At 42.5% G+C, this 21,671-nt stretch overlaps 2 protein-coding genes and 1 long non-coding RNA gene across 4 annotated transcripts; 1 reads left to right on the plus strand and 2 right to left on the minus strand.

Moving 5' to 3' along the window:
* Nucleotides 1-2,977: 2,977 nt before the first annotated feature.
* Nucleotides 2,978-17,218, plus strand: LOC116844823 (G-protein coupled receptor Mth2-like). Of its 2 annotated transcripts, XM_032816882.1 has the most exons (6): nt 10,913-11,173; nt 11,821-12,065; nt 14,025-14,206; nt 14,493-14,726; nt 15,410-15,673; nt 15,963-17,218. In XM_032816882.1, the coding sequence occupies exons 1-6, from the start codon at nt 11,069-11,071 to the stop codon at nt 16,454-16,456; spliced, it is 1,524 nt and encodes a 507-aa protein (XP_032672773.1). In that variant the 5' UTR covers nt 10,913-11,068; the 3' UTR covers nt 16,457-17,218. The 2 variants fall into 2 exon arrangements, with proteins under 2 accessions (XP_032672774.1, XP_032672773.1); XM_032816883.1 differs by lacking the exons at nt 10,913-11,173; nt 11,821-12,065 and adding an exon at nt 2,978-4,764 and having other exon boundaries at nt 15,912-17,218.
* On the minus strand, nt 12,351-14,031 carry LOC116844829. The gene is made up of 4 exons (XR_004378145.1): nt 13,575-14,031; nt 13,403-13,477; nt 13,231-13,305; nt 12,351-13,132 (listed from the first exon to the last, which is right to left on the minus strand). It is a non-coding gene; the product is annotated as an uncharacterized LOC116844829 (long non-coding RNA).
* Nucleotides 17,219-17,630: 412 nt separating the features above from the next.
* LOC116844825 (inositol polyphosphate 5-phosphatase K-like) lies at nt 17,631-21,670 on the minus strand. The gene is made up of 9 exons (XM_032816886.1): nt 21,519-21,670; nt 21,265-21,387; nt 21,110-21,190; nt 20,679-20,826; nt 20,442-20,617; nt 19,425-19,652; nt 19,163-19,319; nt 18,909-19,086; nt 17,631-18,796 (listed from the first exon to the last, which is right to left on the minus strand). The coding sequence occupies exons 1-9, from the start codon at nt 21,542-21,544 to the stop codon at nt 18,597-18,599; spliced, it is 1,317 nt and encodes a 438-aa protein (XP_032672777.1). The 5' UTR covers nt 21,545-21,670; the 3' UTR covers nt 17,631-18,596.
* Between the last annotated feature and the right edge of the window lies 1 nt (nt 21,671).

The raw sequence follows: 21,671 nt of genomic DNA on the forward strand, positions 1-21,671 counted from the left end.
TCCCGGTAACGTAAACCCGTCCGGCTTACAGGCGTAACTCGACTGTCTGGTTGCCGATCTTGTTCAATAAATCTACGCAACTGACGCAAATTCATTACACGGCACAATGTAGCGCTTCGCGTCCTATGAAATTATATTTGCGTAATGACTTTATTAGCAAGTATAATATAATACAACGCGTACTGACGCTGCCCCGCGAAGCACAACGAAACGCGCGATTACTCGTATTGCACACCGCTCGTATCGTTTTTCCTCGCTAAGGTGAAAAAAATGTACCAATGCCTAGACACCTGACTGACTCTGCACATTCTTATTGCTTCGGTCTTTGATATTTCAGTTTTCAACGTACGCATGCGTTCAATATATGTATATTCGATGTTGAAAGAGTTGAAATATTTAAAAGCCAACATATAGTAAGAATGCTCGGAGTTAGGTACATTTATCATTGATACCTACCTTACGCGTAGTCGTACTGTCGGACGAGTCCAGACACCGGCGGAGGTAGTGAGTTCCTTTTCCTCCGCGCCCGCAAAATCGCGTACACGTGTCATCAACTCTATCACGACACACTCCGAAAAAACAGCGCGCACGGCTCTCGTGTCCGCCAAAGGAATCTCTCGTAAGGGCGTGCGAAGGGGACCACGGCGAGCGAGCAGCGAGGGTATAGTTTTCGATAGACAAATACCTTCACGCTAAGTGCCTCCACGAAGGGGACGCCGAATCGCGTCCACCCTACTACTACATCGCGTTACAGGCTGGTGCGAGTGAGAGGAAAAAAGAGCGAGAGGGATGAAGTCGGGTTCTTTCTCTCTTTCTCTCTCTTCCTCTCTTCAGGAAGGGAAAGGGTCGGCGAGCGCGGAAGGGGGAAATATTTTTTATTAAAAAGGCCGCCGGGGGAGAGCTGGGCGGAGAGCAAAGGGGGAAGGGGAAGATCATGGCGGTTCGACACGAGGCTGTATTAAGCCATAATTTCCGTTCTCGTGTATCTGTGCTCAAATCGAAAAATTATTGTATTATTTTATATGAAGGGCATGATGAGAGTCATACGAGATGCTTCGATTGATTTTTTCGGTATAGTACACTGCAAATAGTTTTGTATTAAACTTGACGCATTTTTCACACGTGCCGATTTACCGATTCTAATTTTGGCGTTAATTCAACACGAGACAAATATACAAGCGAATGACGTAACTTATCTGTACATTTTGCGTATAAAATGTGTTGCCAAGAAGTCGTGCATAGAAATTGTATTTTTTTAACACTTAGAGATAGTAAATTTATGAACTCAACGTAGAGTACTCAAAACAACACAACTGCAATATGTCACAAAAGTTATGCTAAAATTATGCTAAAGTTCAAGAATTAGCATAAAAATTTCTATATGAATGGATTTCAACAAAAATACAAAATGTTTTTTACATGTATATTCTCGAAGTATTGAATATTCAATTATGCAACGCGTCGCGATCGTGCGCGCGATATCATCACAAGGAGGTTTCGTATATATTTCCATAAAATTTTCCGAATTTCTCTCAAAAATAGATTCCAAAAACAGAAGAGCGCAAAGTTCGTTTATTTTCTTTTTCAATTTAATTTAATTCACAAGGGAAAATAATAGATCTCGTCGACGTATAATTTTTGTCATGTTACGTCTCGGCTGCACCCTGCGCTCGGCTTGGCGTTCAATTTTTGAATAAGCTGCTTTGTTTCGCGTTCTCTCGTCTTCTTTTGACAAAGACGCGCGCTATAGAATCGTCGGGCGTACTCTCTTAAAGTGAATCAGTGAATAGTCACTTATATCAGTTATAAGCATAGCACTGAGCAGTTTCAGTGCTGTACTTATAGCTGCAAATCAGTGTATATTTACTGCTTTCAATGATGTTTCACTGATTCACTTTAAGAGAGCAGCGGAAAAACACCGTTGCGTTTGTTCGCGCATCAAAAGCGAATACGCAGCCTAAGTACGTTCGCCAAGGTCGCGTGGACCACGTCAACGTGGTCCGACACGAAGAAGCGACGACTGCCGTACGTGTGTACGCACAGAAAACCGACGTCGCTGACCGCGATCGCACGCGAGGCCCGCGACAATTTCGCGCGTGACGTCGTAGGGCCCCTCGGCAAGAGAGAAAGGGAGAGAGGGAGAGAGAGAGGAGAGACAGGAGAGAAGAGAGAACAAAAAGGCACTCTCGCTACCTTGAATCCGGTTCTCGAAACCTTGCGATGGTATTGCCCGCACGATCGCGACGCGTTGCATCATTGAATATTCGAAACTGTGCAAGTCGGGATCAGAAGTCATGCGTTGAGTTTCCGCCGAGGAGCAACGGCATCTTCAGGTCGCATACTTAACATCGACAGCTGAAGCGCGTCATTATTTCAAAACACCCCTTTTGTCTTGACAGATTAATCTTTTTGTCACGATGAGAGAAAGATGCTGGCGATAAATATTCCGCGAAAGATCACTTTAATTCCGCGATTCGGATTGGCAAAAAATGTCGCATATAAATCGTTTCCGCGAAGCTATTCGGTAAGATGAATATTAAATAGACGATCGCGCTTGAACTTTGCGGCCGCAATTATTGATGAATGTAATTAAAAGGACGTCGATGCGTGCGGCGGGCTAATTCACGTTTCCGATGAAAATTGAATGAAACGCGGCGAGTCGAGATGGGTGAAAGAGATGACGCTAATGCAAACGACACGCGAAGTGCTTCGCGCAAATGCGTGAAAGAAGACTCGCCGGACTTTAATAATTCATGCGCGCTGCGAACGCAGAAAGGGACGGTGGAGTTTTATGTCCGAAGTTTTGCCAGATTTCAGCGAATGAGAGAGAGAAAGACTCGGCGAACGTTACCGCGCGAACTTTCTAATAAAAACTTATGCGACTGCACTCGCGCGCCTCTGCGCGAAATGCATAATTTCAGGACGATTTTACACGTCCGGCTTACTTGCCAGGCCTTTCATTGAAAGTTTAATATTCCGCGAGATTGATATTCAACGAGCGCCTCTCGGCTGGGCAATTGAGCGTTTTATATCGCGCGAAACTTTAAGCGCTCCTTAAAACACGTTTTGTCTTGAGAACGTTAAGCTCCCACGGGGATCTTACTAGTGTTTACGGCCAAACTTTGCTGTGAAATTTTAAACGAAGTTGTATTACACGGCCTATATCGTATATATATATAAATTTACTGCGTTACCGACCGCTTGGACTTTCGAAGTCTGCGGGATTCCGTAACAGAGAGCGGTACGTAACAGTTCGCGAAGTAAGCGCGAACGTCAGCGGTTATCAAATCACTATTGAAGTCTCCACATAGATACTAAAGTCTTCATTATTTGCACAAACTTTCTTTTCTTAATCCTTGATACATACTGTATACATGCGCGCGCATGCACGCACACACACATATGTCTTCTTTCATCTTTTATTCTATCGCGGTGACCTCATTTTTTAATAAGAGAGAAAGCTAAGAGAGATAGAACGCGTACAGTTGAGGGAAAATATTTCAAGGCTGCGTCGAAATTTGAGAGATTTGAAATTTACAAATTCCGTCGAATTTAAAGGACCAGTGGTGAATTTCGAGATATATAACGTTGTAGAGGCTATTATTTTTTTATTATTTTGCTGATACATAAATGATTACTCACTGTTTTGTTGAGGCTTAAAGAAGAATTTATTAAAGAATTATTTGATATTCGATCACCTTTGGCTGCACTTGATCTTTATTCGTAATTTTACACGCAAACAAATAATATATTAATTATATAAAGTATTCAATATATAGATCAAGCAAAAATTAAATAATTCAATAAAACTGAAAAAAATAACTAAAAAATAACAACTTTTCTTATTTAATATAATCTATAGGAAAACGTATATCATAATCTATAGGAAAAGTACTATAACTGCAAAAATAAATCGTGGCTTTCGTGGTTTTCTACTATGCGTTTCGTGTAGTCTCATTTCGCGAGTTTTTCATGCGAGGTAATGCAGTTATTTTCTGTTTTGATTATAGATACGTGGAGACTGAAATTATGTCTTAGTACTTTATCGAATCACGTGATATTTACTCCCTAAATATAACGCCATAATATTTATCGTGATATTTACTCCCTATGCTCTCCTCCCAGCGCCTCGCGTAGTCTTTTTAATAAATATATATTTCCCTCTTTCGCACCCCCGTCGGTTCTTTTCCCTGCTCAAGAGAACCCGAGTTTATCTCTCTCACTTTCTTCCCTTCGCTTGCGAGTGGAATATATTATTGTTTTCTATTTTATGTCAGAAATTTCAACAGCGATTCAAAATTCAAAACAAATGAAAAGAAAGATGTTGCAGAGGTAACAAAATAGTAGTTGCTAGTACACAGTAATAACGCCGTATATCAACAAAGACTCAAGATGGGACTTGTGAAATGTTTTGGAAACGAAGATCATTGGTCGACACGCGATATTGTTGCCCTTTCCGTCGGTTGTTTTGGTATTTTCGTACGCAGCGTACCTTTCCGAATCATTACGTTTGGAGTTGACGAACGACAAACATTGTGACGCGAGTGTATCGGCGCGTTATCATTCGCGTCGACCTTTGAATTATGCATTTAATCGGGTTCCCGTTGGTATCACGTTAATTAATATTTATACGATCGAATCGTATCTACGTGCGTGTCAGTGTCAGTGCTACAATGGAATATCCAGAGTGGCCGGGAGCAAGATGCTGGAGTGGAAAGCCAGGACGGTGGAACACGAGCAGCGATACAAATCTTGTATTACCAGGTATGTAAAATAATTTATTATCGCATGATATTTTCGATTTTAAAACGAAGGTCTAATGATATCGAATATAAGGAAATATTCCGAGTTAAAATTGAGTATACTCGACATTTATAGTTTCTCGTTGTTTAATAAGTAGCATGTCTTGATTATTTATGAAGCTATGTCTGCATTCGTTTTGAATATTGATAAGCACAGTGAAATAACATCATGAACGCCATATTTTAATTATGCTCTTAATCAAAGGTTGTGAATAATGATGATTTATGAATTGATGATGAGTTCCTACCAATTTATACTTCCATGTATGAATACATCTCATATCACTAGAGTGGTAATTTGATCGTGTAATGTAAATTATATATATTAACTGCAAAATGTTTTGAAAACGAAAATCTCATTGATCGACGCACGATATTGTTGCCTTTTCCGCCGATTATTTTGCTATTTACCTACGCAGCGCACCTCTCCGAATCATTACGTTTGATGTCGACAAACGACAAATAATGTTAATTAATACATATCGTTAATTTATTCCTCAGTTACAGAATTCTGTAATAATTTTTATTATAAAATTCTCTTGGTATAGTCAATATAATTATTGTAGGATGGAAGAGGAATATATACATATATTGTTATAAAAATACAAAATTTTGACCTCTTCTCTCGACGATCTCGTCATAGAGCACGATTTGTCTTATCGTAATTGTCTCACCTACGCAAAACGTACCGATCCGAGGACTTTAGACGTAGGAAGTCCTCGGACGTCATCAGGCTTTTTTCCTCGTCCATGGCGCTGCGCTGCGCCGTGCCGCGTCATCATATTTCTTCTGTCTTCTCGATCGGTTTCTCTCTCTCTTTTTCTCTCAGACGTACAAACGTCCTCCGTTCTCTCCAACACGCAGGAACAAGTGGCATATTTACTTTACAGTACGTTACGTCAAGCGTTATATTTATGGCCGGGCGCCTGGCCTGGTCCGTAACTTCATCATTCGCCGTAATGACGATTCATTTCGAGCGCGAAACTCGTTGGTCCGGAGCGAGACTCGCGAATGCAAATGACCAGAGTCGACTATTAACCCGAGTTATAACTATCACGTCCGAGCAGGAGTGATGGGAGTCAATGTAATTGTTAACGATTCAACTGTGCACACAAAGTCCGCCGACGGCGTGCATTCTATATTCAACCTTTGGCACGATGACTGTTAGACGTGCAAAAGTAAACTCGACCCACGCGAGGAGCGTGCGCTCGCTTTCGAACGATGAATCGGCCTGTTTGAATTTGGAACTTATAAACAAGGCGCGTTTCTCTGTCGAAGGAATTTCGCAACGAGGAGTTCGTAGTAACGGAGGAAGAATAATGTGAATCGTCAGCGCTCGTGCATTATCAAACACAACATTGCAACGATTATCAGCGCTCATTAGTGCAAAAGTTTTATTATTTCCTCTTCACAAACTTCGCTCGGCGTTTTGACGTCAAGCCTCGAGGACAGCTCGCGAAAAGAAAAAAAAAACACCGAAGTCGCGTGCGTAGTGCAGGACACTCCTACAAGCTACAGACGTACGATGTTGCAAATCGTCAGCACTTGTGCGTTATTAAGCATAATATCGTTACGCTTATTCTGATTGATGTAAGAATGTCATTTTTCTTCTGCTTTGCGTACTTGCTCGGCATTTTGACGTCAAGAGTGTTTTGACGTTGAAAGCAAATTGCAAAAGGAAGAAAACCGAGGTTCCAGATACTCTAGCAATTATTGACGTTTGCATCGCGTTATCGACCAAAATAGCGACGTCGTTCTCCATTCTGCGTTTATCGTAACACCTTGCTACACCCCCTCGACTGCTAGTACGCAGCTCGGGCCTTCGTTTACACTTCGGCTGTCGCACCCCTGCTGCGTGTTATACGTAAGAGCGTGTGCGAAAGTCGGGATCAAGCCGATCGGGGCTCAATCCGCAGGGGCGATCGATCGCATTGTTCCGTCGTAGAAATCGGCATCATTGGACCTGGCCGGAAGCAGCCGAATGACGTGGCGGCGTGTTAGCAGAGTTACGTCGTTTTCGCGGTATTCCGCGGATATCCAGCGAATATTGCCCGCCGATATCACTTCCTACGTGAATTTTATGAGACTTTCAAGACTGATAAATCGCCGTGATAACTCCCTGTGAGTGTATTTCCTCCCGCGATTGTTTGTGGTGTAAAAGTAGCTTCTTCAACAATCGTTGACGTTGGCGGAAATTGTTGAAATTTTTCGTAGCTACACGAAGACAAAAATTCCGTTGATGTAATTGGATTTTCTACTGCCTGTGCGCAGAAAAACGTTAATCCACTGCTGAGAAAAACGATTACTCAGTTTCTTTTCCTTTTTTCGAGCAATGGTTATCTTCAGTAAAGAAGATATTTTTTTGGTGATAGTCTTCAAAGATATACTCATCATATTTGAGGAAAGCTATCATGTACTCAAGAGAAGAATTTATCCTCTCTTTATAAGAATATTATCAAATTTAAGAAAAAGTTAGTGTGCCCATTTTTATGTGGTGAATAAACCAAATTTTGTTTTAATTTAACAGTTTCGATTAAAATGTTAAACTTGCTAAGATAGAGAATATATTTTGAATAAATTTGATACTTACAATGAACTTATAATAGATTTATGATAGACTAGCTTAAACTACTAAATTGTCAAGAACATAAAATTTTCAGAAGGAAGAAATAGAGTGTTCAAATATTATATTTTTCTCAAAGTAATAACTAAGAAATATTATATTTTTCTCAAAGTAATTCCTAAGAAATAACTACACAAAATTTTATTTAGATTGATCAAAGAGTTTATATAAGGAATATACAGACAGACAGAGATATTCATACGTAGATTTGTGGATATTTAAACTTGTGAAATACTCGAGACGAGTAACATTTATTTGAATGCAGTATATATATTATTGTGATAAGAATAGGAACTAGGAGAAGAACATAGTTGTAGGAACAGAAAGACTTTTGTAGGAAGTTTCTATTCGGCCAACTGTTCTCAGTTATCACAACCTTTACTACACCTGAATGTTCAGTTCAATGTTCGCGGTTGCGGTAACAGAGACATTATCTCACGTCGTCGAATTTTCTTCTGGTCCCTTTTCAGTTGCACAAACTGAGACTTTTTTCACGCTTAATCTCGAAGATGGTGTGTAATGTAATACTCGAGTGCTGGTGTTATCTCGAAAAAGTCAGATGTGCGGGTCCCCTTGCAACGATAAGCTCGAATTTTCCGACGTCGAATCGCGTTTATCAGCACCCGAAAAAGTGTCGACAGATGTGCGAAGAAATGGTAATCGAGTGATTTGTGGACGGATACGTGCTTTCTCCAACCGCGGTTGTTGGCAAGCGGGAGAAAAAGAAAGAATGAAAAGTGCTATGAATGCGCCACGGATATGACGCGCGCGCGAGTTACGCGTGACACTTGGCGCAAACATTGATGTTGCACATGCAACAAACTTGCAGCGAACTACGCGCATATGACTGATAATCTTTTGTCAACAGCAACCACGTGTATCTACCTAATCACGTCAATTCGTCTTCGAGATAAATCTTCGCGGCATCCGCGCGAAAATTTGCAACGTACTTCAATTCCGTCTTCTCGATTGCGTGATTATTTCAGGCGGGTCAGTCGATTGAGGAAATATCCGTCTTCGACGATCGATAATTACGCGGCGTGAAATACCTTCGGTGTATCACGTACAATATACGTACGCGAGTGTAGCTCGCGCCGGCACGTTCGCCGCGGAGTTCGCCGCGAGGCGCGAGAGATCGCTCTCTTATTCGATAAAAGCGCGAGCGAATCGAGAAGTCCGGCCAGTGAGCTCTCGGACGTCGATCGGTGAAGCACGTGGGATCTCACCTTCGTCGCTTCGTCACGCCGGCCACGCTGTTTGCTCGTCCGTCAATTATCGCGTTTGCTGCCAACGATCTCTCGCCGGGCAGATAATAACTCGTTCAAGTGTCGAGGAGGAAACGATTAGAGAGGGACTTTTATAAATCACGCCCGCGAAAAGCCACGCTCTGCAATCTCAGCCAAGGATCTCTCTCAGGAGGAGAATCATACCGGTGCGTTAACGACTCATTATCGTGGCTCATTATCATTGAAAATCGGAAATTATCGCGGCAGTGTGAGTGCGTGTGTGTGTGTGTGCTTTCGTGCGATCTCGAGTCGAAATCTGAGTCTTGCTTTTAACCTGAACTTCCCAACATTTATATATTCTGAAAGATTAGTGTATATTTAAGACGTGGAAACTGAAGTTCTACACGGAGAATACAGTTTCAATTTGGGTGACCGAATGGTGACCAGACGAAAAATTCGCTGACGAGAAATAATGTCTTTGTTAACGAGAATTTGTCTGAACATTCAGCTGCAGTCAGTTGAGGTAACGGAGAGCAATTGACTAAGCAGAAACCTCTTATAGAAATCTTTCTATTCCCACAACTGAGTTTTTCATCTGGTTCCTGAGTAACGGAAAATTTCTTTAGCTACATTCGTTTGAGATAACTGAGGTAACTGAAAGCTATTGGCTAAGCAGAAACCTCCTACAAAAATCTCTTTGTTCCCATAATTGTGGTTTTTATTTAGTCCTCAAGTGACAGAAAATCCACTACACTAAAATTCATTACACTAACGGAATTATCTTTTTCGTATACTTGACGCCTCTAAATAGCAGAAAACACATAGAATACCACTTGTAAATTTTAAAGAACTAACTTTAACTTTTCGGCCAAGTTAGCAGGCTAAATTGAATCGAAAAGACCGGTGTGGGCTTCAAAGTCTCAGAGTAGGCGTTAAATGAAATGCCGAGGTCGAAGGTAGAATTAAAATTTCGACTGGGGATGGCCAATTATTAATATTACGGAATGCACGTGATAATCGGACGCGCCAAAAGTCGCAAGGACAATCGATCGATCGGACAATGGCGCGAGAATTTAGAGTTTGGAAAAAATTCCGCTCGCGAATTTGCAACCTCACTTCGACGTGATCAAGCGTGAAGAAGCGTCATCGTCAAAAGCCCGTTTGTGGGGAGGAAGTAATAATGAGGAACGCGGCCAATAATCGAGAACGGTAAAGCGACAAGCGTTTGTTGTTCGTTTTCCTCGGCGAAACCACCTCTTCAGCGATGAAGTAGCGGCAGGTTCGAGGTCGGTGAACCGCGTTCGTCATCACAGACGTGTGATTAGTCTCGTCGTCTCGACTCATGATCAAATATCAAGACGATCTAATGCCAAGCGTCACCTTGATCAACGGCTATCACCCCGATTCCAGTTTCCGAAAGTAACGTCTTCGTCGCGCGGCGACTTCACGTCGCCTTGATCCCCACGCCTTGATTCCAAAATAATTATGCAAATGAGAGAAGGTAGTTCTAGGTCGCTTCGTTGAAAATCAACATCGTCTCCCGCAGTAGTTCGCAATAGAGTCAGTCGCTACGCGAGGAGTCGAGTGACACAGAGAAAGGATCGCCTCGCGACTTTGTCTCATAAGGAAATTCGCGATCGAGGAACTCCCCGAGTTCGGTCCCGATAACGCTCCCGTCTCCCCTCGGCCGCGTAGGTGTTTCGGGCCGCTATCGCCGCCGGCGAGGTCCAGCCGGAATTTCCGAATGACCTAACGCGCTTAACGGTAAGGTGAAGTGTGATTGATGATAAGTGCACTGGCGACGGAGAAATCGCTAAAAACGATATCGGTGACAGCGCGATAAAAATAGTAGGTATGTGCGTGCGCGCGTATGTGTGTGTGAGTGAGAAAGAAAGGAGAATTTTGCGAGACCGTTTGAACGCAGTTTAACGACGCGACGCCGGCCGGCCGGCCGGCAAGCAGACGCCATTTAATGAATGTGCATATAATCAAGTGAAATCTTTCTTTAATAGTTGGACATCGATCGGGCAAATAATGACGCTCACATTACGCGGAAGCAGGGACTTATCGGCGCAATGCAAACAAGGTGTGACAAGATAAATGTGTAGGGTCCTGACACGATATCGAGTGACGACGAAAGGTGGGTGCTGAATATCCATCATCGCGAGGGACGTTGCACGAGCAGCCTCTGGAGTCACCTCCGCGTCGATCGAATCGCGTCCTCTGTTGCCGTCCCTCGGCTCCGACGAACACGTGCGGAATCCAAAGTTCGACGATGCTCGGCCACGTGCTCGTCGATACATATTGATTCGAGCGAGCCGATCACGTCGTTTCGCTGCTCCGCGAGCACCTGGAGCGAGAGAATAATCCCTTCTGGCGGTCCGACAGACTCCACTGGACCGCGGCCATTGTCCAGAATGCGTTTCGCGTGCATCTGCGCGCTCTTCGCGCACCTCTTCGCGCCAATTCTCGCGCGCGCGAACAACGCTATGATGGCGCCCGACATACACACAGCTCCGCTGGTGAGTAGCTGCGAATATTTATGTCGCTAAAAAGCGAGATCATGCCGAATTTATTTATCCGCTCCGCACGCATCTCTCGCGCGAAGTTATATTTGGAGCGCGCGCCAATCGCGCTTGTATCGATCACTCTGTGTTCCTTGACGTTGTCCAGATTACTCGAGTAGTGGGTTTTTTTACGCGGAGCACTGCCGCGAGCAAACCGGATATTGAGAGCCGCGTCGCGAAATGGCGAATTAATTAATTAATTCCTGCGAGAGACGTACGTGCGATCGTACGTTGAGAGACCGCGGCTCGATTTGTTAATTAGCGAATGCGCGGCATTCCGCGTTACTTGCGATCTCTCGGCGCGTTCGCGCTTGCCGACGTCATTTTCACGGAAATTGCGCGTTTGCCGGTGGAGCGAGTGTGAGCAGGCGAGCATTAGTGTGTACAGGCCGAATCTCCCAACCAGTTCGGGTGAATTGCTCGTACATGCGCCGCCGGCAATTTATTTCACATTTGCATCGTTATCCGCTTCGTTTATATTCATACATACCGTGTTTTTCAATTTCGACCCATCGAGACTTTATTTTGTTGTCGAGCTCCCGCGACATGTGCGCTATTCTATGTGATATCGTGCGATATGCTCTGATCCTGGGTTTTTCCAGCAAAACAAAACGTTCCTCATACCGGAGCAACACAAGGGACTGCCGCTGGTGCCGAAATGCTGTCCCTTGAACGAGATCCTCGTGAAAGACGCGGACAAGACATCCTTGTGCGTGCCTTTGAACAACTCCGCGCCGGTGCACTTCTCGCCTATCTTCAGCAAATTCAACCAAACGGGCATGCTGTTGCCCGGAAACGAACTCAAGAGTTTCGTCGCCATCGTGGGGAATCCCTGCCATTACAAAAAGTACGTCTTGAGGAGGAATTCGTAACGAGCTGACAATCTTTCACCGGCCGCTCGTCCGTTACATAATAAAACGCGTAGACTATCGATAATGCTTATCAGTAGATCGGAACACCGCTTAGTGTATCCCGCGACGAGACTTCATCGTGCCGTAACGAGAACGAACGTTGATCGCACTTCACCTCTCTACGCATTGTTAATTTTAGAACGTATCGTGAAAAAACAGAAAAAAAGTGGAGAAGTAGCTACACAGAATGTCCATTTCATTGTGTCGCGATAACGCTCTGTCATTGTGTCGATATCGTCGAGTATCAGATAACGCGGTTCTGAGAGATGAGAGAATATTTTATATAATATCTTTCTCTCTCTCTCTCCCTCTCTCTTTCTCTAAAGTTTTTTGATTGTGGAGAGAGTGCCATTAATTGAGACATCGCCGCGACGGCGGCGACGGCAATGCTGATAAACGTCACTCTCGACGTTGCATTCTTCAGATATTTACGAGCTGCATGACATACCGATGCGTCAATTACGCGCTTTATTGAGAGCAATTTACGGACTCGTAGTCCCGATACGTTCGATCATTGTCACAGTCGCGCGCCCGCAGATAACGTATCGTCGAAATAATGTGTATTTTCTTTCTCCCACGGCGGAAAAGAGGAGAGAAACTGTATCGCGCCACGTGATGATAATCGGCGGAGATGAAATCATAAAGTGACATGTTTTTAATCTCGATAAACTTGCGTGCCGGAAGACAATGTGGCACCGTCCATGCTTTTGTCTCACGAACTATCGATAAAGTTATAACTGTTGATTGATAATCAACATTTATTACATAGCACAATATTGTAATTCGTGCATTGTCGCTTGTGCGCGAATTACGACTCTGTCTGTGTAGACTTTGGAAAACGTTATAACTTTTAAATGGCGCCAGATTAATTGGCGAAATACATTGTCGTGTCTCACCGTCCTGTGACACATGGCTCAATCGAAGTTTTTATTCGATAACTGTTTGCTGATTGTCCCACAAAATGCATTTACATACACTTTATTCCCTGAAATATGCTCTCTACCTGAAAAAAATTAAATATATAAAACATTCATCAGAATAAATTTCTCATTTGAATATAGCTTATCGTTCTCGTTCGTATTTTAATATATCATAACACACCAATTTTCTTTTTTATTTGAATTCTTTCATGGGAAAATAATGCAAAAATTCTCCATTCTGAAATATGCTCTCTACCTGAAAAAATTAAATATATAAAACATTCATCAGAATAAATTTCTCATTTGAATATAGCTTATCGTTCTCGTTCGTATTTTAATATACCATAACACACCAATTTTCTTTTTTCTTTGAATTCTATCATAGGAAAATAATGCAAAAATTCTCCATTTTGAAATATGCTCTCTACCTGAAAAAATTAAATATATAAAATATTCATCAGAATAAATTTCTCATTTAAATATAGCTTATCGTTCTCGTTCGTATTTTAATATACCATAACATACCAATTTTCTTTTTTCTTTGATTTCTTTCATGGGAAAATAATGCAAAAATTCTCCATTCTGCAAAGAAATGAAATGTGTAGATGTTTTTACTTATTGTGTACAGAACGCATATAGGAACAATATTGAGGTGGCAATCGTGACACTCAACGTCTTATAATTTATCGGAATATGAATTCTCGTGACCACCGTGAAGCATTATCGCGACTTCCGTGATAATCGGCCATCCTTGGACACGAATAACTTCCTCATGCACCAGCATAACTTGTTTCTGCCGAGCAGTTACAGAGACGCGTTTCTCGGAAGGTTGTTCTCGCGCTTATCCTGGTGCTTCTCTGTAAACTCTACCTGACGTTAAATATTCAACCGATTCTCCTTTCGCGAGTCGATACGACGCATGATTTTTCAGCACGTTCGCGCTGCATATATTTGAGAATGATAATGTATTTTCAGATACCCACTAGAACCGGAGGAGAACGAATACGATGAGTATCATTTGTTGCTGAACGGTTCCATCTTCGCACCGCAACATGTGCCGCCCATGCTCGTGCCGGGCGAGCATTACTGCATGGAAATCGTGTTCGAAAGCAAATCGGACAAGCTGCTTCTCAAGCCGTTCATTTGTTTTGACGAAGGTGAGTGTGTTGCTGAAATGGAAATACATAGAAAGTTCTCGAAGAAAATTCTTCTTATTTCTCTCATAATCCTTTCCTCATTTCTTCTCACAATCTTCTCACGTAGAATCTTAATTCAAAGTAACTCTCGTTTATTCGCGCGACCGATTATTTTGGGAATTTATCAAGAGAGCTGTTAAAATTGACCGGAAATATTAACACGTCGCGGCCGAATATGAACGTCGGCGTGTTTGACTTTACTCATCAGTCGTTCGAGTCCCTCTAACCAAAAACGCAACAATTTCAGACAGTGTCACCAAGGGCGCAGATACCAAGATCATTATTTATGCCTGCGGGCTCTTGATCTCTGTTCCCTTCTTGATTCTCACCATCGTGGCGTACATGATAACGCCGAAATTGCGGGACGTCCACGGCAAGGCCCTTTGTCATTATTGCGGTTGCCTGGCGCTGGCCTTCATCACTTTGGCGATTACGCAACTCGCGAGCGCGCAAATGCCACCTGAACTTTGCTTTAGTATAGGTAAGATAATTAACTTTTAGCTAGAGGCAGATACAATTCTGCGAATGCCGGAATATAGCACATATCTTTATCTGACGCACCGTTGCGTAAAAATACTGCTTCTGTTTTCTCATAAATATCTACCAGAAGAAAAAGATACGAAACTCAGCTGAGAAGAGAAAATCTTAATTTTGGGACAAATACTTAATATAAACGGTAACTAAAGGTTAACAAATGGAAACTTCAGCTGTTAGCTGTCACTTTGTTGTCGGAGAACGTTCCTTTAAAATTTAATTTTCTAGTTTTATTTATGCGAATCCACGCGACCGTTAACAATGTCTCAGAATCGTTACGATTGAACGAGCATCACTGTGGAAGCTTTAATATAAGTCGCGCGAAAGTTTAGCGTTTCTATTCTTATGTACTACACTCAGAGAGAAACTCTGGTGATGGCAACTACACAGATGACAACTATTCGAGTTTTATATGTAAAATTGTAATAGTAATGTAGAAATGTATATAGTATAATTAACTTTGTTTGTAGTTATTGCAACTAAAGCTTTAATTACGATGACTAGCATTAATTTGTATGTATAAAATAGAATGTAGTAGCAGTAGTAGTCAATGTCAACGCGGCAAATCGTTTTTGGCAAATGCGACAGCATGCGATCGACAGATTGATCTAGAAACGGGATCGTTTTCAGCGTTCGTCATCCAGTTCTCATTCGTGGCCTGCTTCTTTTGGCTGAACGTGATATGCATCGAGACGTGGCTGATGGTGCGCTACCACGTGAATCAACGCTCGTATCAGCGTACTCCGTGCAAGATGCTGTTCTTCTACTACTCTATATGGGCCTGGGGCCCGTCGGCGGTCCTCATTCTCATCTCGATGGCAATGGATCTCAATCCCACGATACCCACGACTTACGTGAAACCCACATTCGGCAAAGACAGCTGTTGGTTCAAATGTGAGTCCCAATTCGCTTACGTCACAGCTCGTTTGTCCTTCATCGCCATTTAAAGCACGTAGTCATCTAATCTGACCATCCTAAACACCATTTAAATCTTATAAATAGATCAACGTTGCGAAATCCAAGATAAACGCTCGATCACGATCGCCATTCACCAAGAGCAATTCCCAACATTATCAATCAACATTATTCAACATTATTCATCGAGCTTTTTCTCATTTGACATGTTCCACAGACTCCGAAAGCGCGAGAAGGTCGATATTAATCATTCTCACTCCTCCCACAGCCGACGAGGAAGCGATGCCGTACTTCTACGTGCCGGTTGGCCTTCTGCTGCTGGCCAACATGATCCTCTTCGTGATCACAGCCGTTAACATCAACAAATATCAGCAACAGCTCACGCTGCGACGTCTGCTGAGGAACGACCGGGTGGAGCAGAAGCTCTTCCGCCGGCTCAAGCGGACCTTTTTCGTTTGTCTGGTGCTCTTCTTCCTGATGGGTCTCAATTGGACGATGGAACTGATCTCCTGGTGGATCGATGCCGATCAACTGGACTGGTCAGCGTTCGACCTAGTGAACGCGCTCCAAGGCGTGCTCATCTTCGGTCTGTTCGTCCTAAGAAGGCCGATCAGAGACTTCGTGTGGCATCGGATACAGAAAATCCGCGGGATCCACACCGCGGAACCGGAAGTCGGCAGCATGGAACTGGCGCTGTTGCCAGTGATGCCTATGAACGGTGACTCCGGGCTGCCCGGACAGACTCATTTAATAATAACGTAGATAATGTCGAGCCTGTTCGCGTAAGAACAGTGACGTTTCACATCGAAGCTAAGTTTGGCCGTGAGATCGTGAAATCGGCCGAAGCGACCGTTGTACGAGTCGATAATCGGGTCCCGTGAATGGTGGAGCGAGTCGAAGGCGCGCTCACACCATGAGACAGAAGTTATTTTAACTCGTCGTCACCACGGCGCCAGACTAAAAACGCCTTTCTCGACGAGTGACATTTTACGAGCGACATGGACATATCGCCGCGCCGAGTTCGACGCGATTCCCGCTGCTGAACTCGCCGACGGCAATCGCCGCTCGCATACTTATCTGACTTCTTTAGTTAGCGCGGAATTAGTCCGTGATGTGCGATGCTTTCTTAAGAGGTTAGTCCTAAGTACAGTCCTAAGAGGTGTGAGGCGATTTTTACTTATACACACTCAAGTCGAATCGCGCACAATGCTCGAAAGTGTAATAGAACTCTAGTCCTTTTCTCTTTTAGTATACGATATCCGCGGACGACGGAAGAACGTGCAGTGCCGCGTACGAACTAACGTTAATGACATTCGAACATATGTTTCTTCGAATATAAGGTACGTCCGCGCTTGCATAGTGAGAATTTCTGCGTGAATGTGTGACGGTGAAACCGCGATGTCTGATAAAAATAGATTATTCACGTCGGCATCATATTATGTAATGCATGATTTATTTTCTTCTCCTACGATGTGCACAGCCGTGTGCCGTGTGTCTCGACTCGTACATGCACTGATTGTAGAATCGTGAGAAATGATAATGGAGGGAACGACCTTGTTGGCGAGGTTCTCAAGTATTAAATACGCGATATTGCGCGTTATCGGTCCGGATACGACTCGCCTGTGTAAATCTGTTCTGATCGTACACATGGAATTGTTGATAATAATTATACATTGTTACAATGTCGATTTATATCACAAGGAAATATGTGTTAAAATTCGAGCCGATGTTCACATCGATAACATATCATTCGCATCCTCGTGTTTGCGTATCGCTGATTCCACACGACGTCGTCATCGTCGTCGTTGTCATTGTCACGTGTAGCTTGCTTATTTATTGTCGTGTAGCGCTAGCAGGTATTAATTTATTGAATAAATCAGTTTATTACGAACGCAACGCTGCGTGATGGAATGCCGAGATAACGAGACAAAACGAGTAAAAAATACTAATCCTTTATTTGCATATTCCCATTAAAACCACAGTATATAACTGTTTTGTTCCACTTGGCTCCATTCAGTCGATGTTTATAAAAATAAAATAGTACGACCTTTTTACGCGGCGGCACGTGAAAGTGCTGCCTTGCCACAACCCAAATTCGCTGCTGCTAACAAGTAATTTCGCTAAGTAAAATAGCGATATTGAACGGCAATGTGAGCGTACTCGTAACGTCGTGATTAACCCATTAACGCTCGGGGATGGGCTGAGAGGAGGAAAACTGAACAACACAACTGCCTTTGTTTTACTACATAATAGAACCGAGCGCGGGCGTTAATGGATCTCGAGGAAGATCCCGCGTGCGTGAAAATACGACACGTGCACTCACTACAAGCCATCTCATCTCCCTCTTTCTTTCTAAAATGTAATTAATACGCGTGACGCGTCCCAAGTAGCAACTCGAGCGCGTAAAACCAGGTACCAAAAGTAACAGTTTAAACAGTACAACACTGATTTCAAGACGGTTTAGACCTTTTTCTCGAAGCAATCTGGAACGTAGCTAAAGACCTATGAGAGAACTTCTTTTTTTATTATTTCCTTTATTAATTCCTAAAAGTTGAATTCTCTCTCACCGGCTGCGTCCCAAACTGCATCAAGAAGAAAATGTCCAAATCATATTGAAACTAAGTGCACGTAGGAAGCATCGCGTATTTCGATGCTTCGATTATACGAACTATATACCGTGATAAAAGCACCTTACGATTTAAAGGCCATGTAGAACATTATCACAATTTTTTCAGGGAAAGTTATGGTCATCAGTAAGGTGGTGATCTAAAATAAGATAAAAAAACAAAAAACAAGAAGTGTCATGCTCATAGGCATTTTAGGCAAGGTATCGTTTCGCGGCGAGAGGACTGGTGTTCACACACAAGCTTCTAAGTAAATCAATCCATCGGGCATAAAAGATTTACGTTGACAACGAGGCGGCCGCGTCGATCGGTTGTCGAAGACCCGAGAATTCCGGACTCACGCCCAAAATCTCCATTAAGTCGCCGCGTTGAGCCACGTAGACCAAGCAATACGTTTCCGTCAGACGAAGCGCTGTGTCACTGAAGAATATTCGCTCGGTGCTCGCGGGTGATTCAGCAGGTGTAGACGTTGATTTACCTAGTGTATTATTAAAGAAACGTTTATTAAGAAAGTGTATTATTAAAGAAACATTCGAAGAACAATGACATTGGAAAACGAGATGGGGACTATAGTAAGATCGTAAACTCACCACGACCAATGTATTCGTAGACGATGTAATCGTCCATGCTGGAGAATTCGTTGGAGAAGAGACCTATCCAGTCCGCGTTGCCCGGCGTAAAGTCTCTCTGCAACTTGTAGGATATGAAGTGATCTCCCATGGCGCAATCTTGAAATTCCACGATATCGTCTGTCACGTCAGGCCTCACCTGAAGAAGTATCGTCATTTGCGTTTGCGTGGAAAATTGCGCTGGAGACACGTGTACACCGTGTGAGAATGCTTACTGCGATGTCGAAATCTCCGGTTACAGGCTTGTGGTCGGAAACACTGTAGCTGGGATGGCTCTTGTAAGTATGCTGCTCTGTATGAAGTTGTATGTCGTCGTAGATATCTACCGCGTTTACTTTGTACAAAATCCTGTCGGTCCAGGATGGCCTACGTCTGCGTGATGGAAAATGGAGAATGTAGAACGTATATGTGTAACTTTCATCTATATGTGAAACTAAATTATTCATGTGAAGCACAATACGATTTTCTGTAACTTACTTGAGATCAAATGCCTGAGACTCGAACTCGTATTTGTAAGTAGGTGGGAATGTGATAGTATTCTCACTCAGCTCGGCGAAAGCTTGACCGTCTCTCATTACCGTCCTCAGCTGATCTCTCTCGAGGAGTTTCTCGAGACGTTTCTTCTTTACCATCGAATCTATATCGACGGCAGTTAAGTCTTCCCCGTCGAGCCGAAAATTTAAGTCACCGATCCAAAATATGTAGCTGTTGAAAAATAAGAATACATCAGCATATTTTGGAAGATATTATTAATGAATTCTATATTCCCAAAAACAGAAAATTATAATGACGTCAAAATGATGAGGAAATAATCGAACCGCAATTGAAGAGTAAGTTTTTTGAATAATATTTTTGAATAATATTTTTATCTAATATATAAACAATATAAGCTCTGCAGATCAAATCTGACAAATGAATAATACGGACATAAAGAACCAAGTTACGGGTGTTATGTGTTTAATAAAAAATTAATAAATACAAAATATACGTTTCGACTATTGAATATGGTCCTCTTCAATAAGTATTATAAAGTCAAATACAATCCATGCAGTTCATCGAAGCTAGTGTTGTTATGTTCGAGACGCAAATTTCACCTCAGCACTTTAATTAATACATCAGTGTTCGCCGACAAAGATGTAAAAAAGAGATAGAGCTCCACAGAAACCCAACAGCTCGTGTATAAACACATGGAGATAAACAATTTGCATGACGAATGAGATATTATTATCATTTGTCATGCAAATTGTTTAACTCTATCGCTTACATACGAGCTGTTGGGTCTGTGGAGCTCTATCTCTTTTTTACATCTTTGTATATTAATTTTTTATATCTCTTTTTTACATCTTTTATATTAATTTTTTATTAAACACATAACATCTGTAACTTGGCTCTTTATGTCCGTATTATTCATTTGTTAGAATATTTTTATCATTCTGACGTTATCGTGATCTTTTGTTTCGCCTAGATTAACTTTGAAGTGATGAAATTTTGTACTCATGATATAATATCCTCGTTGTACATGAAACAGTAAAGGTATGGTCAGTCACGATAGTGTTATAATCCGAAATCCTGTCAGCTAATAAGTGGTCATGGGGAGTTAAATGAGTATTCACTATACAAACGCTGACTCCATAGGCAGTCATTCTTATGCTCACGGCGCCTTTGTTTCCCTGCACACGGAGGCGACGTAGTCAGTACAACAATAATATATATCACCACGATGTTTCTTACCCACATGCCACCAAAACCTGTCCTAGTGTATTGAGCTTCTATGGACCTTAAACGTGTTAAATGTTTCCTCAGACAGAAAGCATTTAGAACAAGACCCTGTAGCCGCTGGGAACGTATCTTCACATAATCATACTTCTTCAGTACATCTCTAGAAATGATGTCAGCGATTAATTTCTCTGTCTCTTTAGTGAATTTGCATATTAAGTCATGACTATATTTATAAATCAACTTGTGTGATCTTAAGCAATGAGAACTTAAGCCATAAAACTTAAACTTTAAGCCTGAAGCTGTAAAAAATTGACCAATCACTATCAAATATAAGGAAAATAATCGACTGTGATCGGTCAATTTCTTACGGCTTCAGGCTTAAAGCTTAAGTTTTATGACTTAAGTTCTCATTGTAAACCCATTGTATGTTTTAAATGGCTTACCTAAAAGCTTTAGTCCAGGGATCTTCAAATAATATATAGTCTAACACCATATTTTGTGGCTGGGACTTGACTTCCTGTAACCTGAAGAAGTAAAAGTGTAATGTTAAATCCAAGTTTCAGGTGAATAGAGATGTATGCAAGAAAAAGTTACATACGCTATAAAGTATAAATCTGGCCATTGTTCGGGTTCTGCGTAAGGTGCAATGCCCAGAAGCTGATGAAGGTCCTGTTGTAGACTCGGGAACTTTGTGGCTACGTTCCACGTGACGAAGTAAATTCTGCGTGCATAGGACTCAAGGTCACAGAAGACTCGGGAGGAAACGCGGTCTACATTCCTCAGGCAACGTGACAGCGCACGATACCTGAAGAGGACGAGAAAACAAGCTTCCAACTTGCGATTCGGACTTACCTGAGCTGCTCCACCGGACACGCCATTACAACGCGGGTTTCCACTGGCAACTTATGTAATTTATTTACGACGTGAGGCAGGGAAATATGCGCGTTACATCGCGGCGGGCCCGCACAGCAGCGAATGACGACAAGTCATCGTTCTGGTTAGGTT

The sequence above is a fragment of the Odontomachus brunneus genome, unplaced genomic scaffold (genome assembly GCF_010583005.1).
Source record: "Odontomachus brunneus isolate Ranch 3 - 2012 unplaced genomic scaffold, Obru_v1 Obru_scaffold_047, whole genome shotgun sequence".
NCBI classification, from domain to species: domain Eukaryota; kingdom Metazoa; phylum Arthropoda; class Insecta; order Hymenoptera; family Formicidae; genus Odontomachus; species Odontomachus brunneus.

What these genes read in the sequence shown, in the direction of transcription:
- LOC116844823 (XM_032816882.1), top strand. Translation starts at nt 11,069, where the DNA reads ATGCGTTTCGCGTGCATCTGCGCGCTCTTCGCGCACCTCTTCGCGCCA. An exon ending in AATCCCTGCCATTACAAAAA is followed by an intron (nt 12,066 to 14,024) that starts GTACGTCTTGAG and finishes ATGTATTTTCAG; the next exon opens with ATACCCACTAGAACCGGAGG. An exon ending in TGAACTTTGCTTTAGTATAG is followed by an intron (nt 14,727 to 15,409) that starts GTAAGATAATTA and finishes GATCGTTTTCAG; the next exon opens with CGTTCGTCATCCAGTTCTCA.
- LOC116844825 (XM_032816886.1), bottom strand. Translation starts at nt 21,544, where the DNA reads ATGGCGTGTCCGGTGGAGCAGCTCAG. An exon ending in TGTCCGGTGGAGCAGCTCAG is followed by an intron (nt 21,388 to 21,518) that starts GTAAGTCCGAAT and finishes CTATGCACGCAG; the next exon opens with AATTTACTTCGTCACGTGGA. An exon ending in TCTCAGGCATTTGATCTCAA is followed by an intron (nt 19,320 to 19,424) that starts GTAAGTTACAGA and finishes TCCATCACGCAG; the next exon opens with ACGTAGGCCATCCTGGACCG.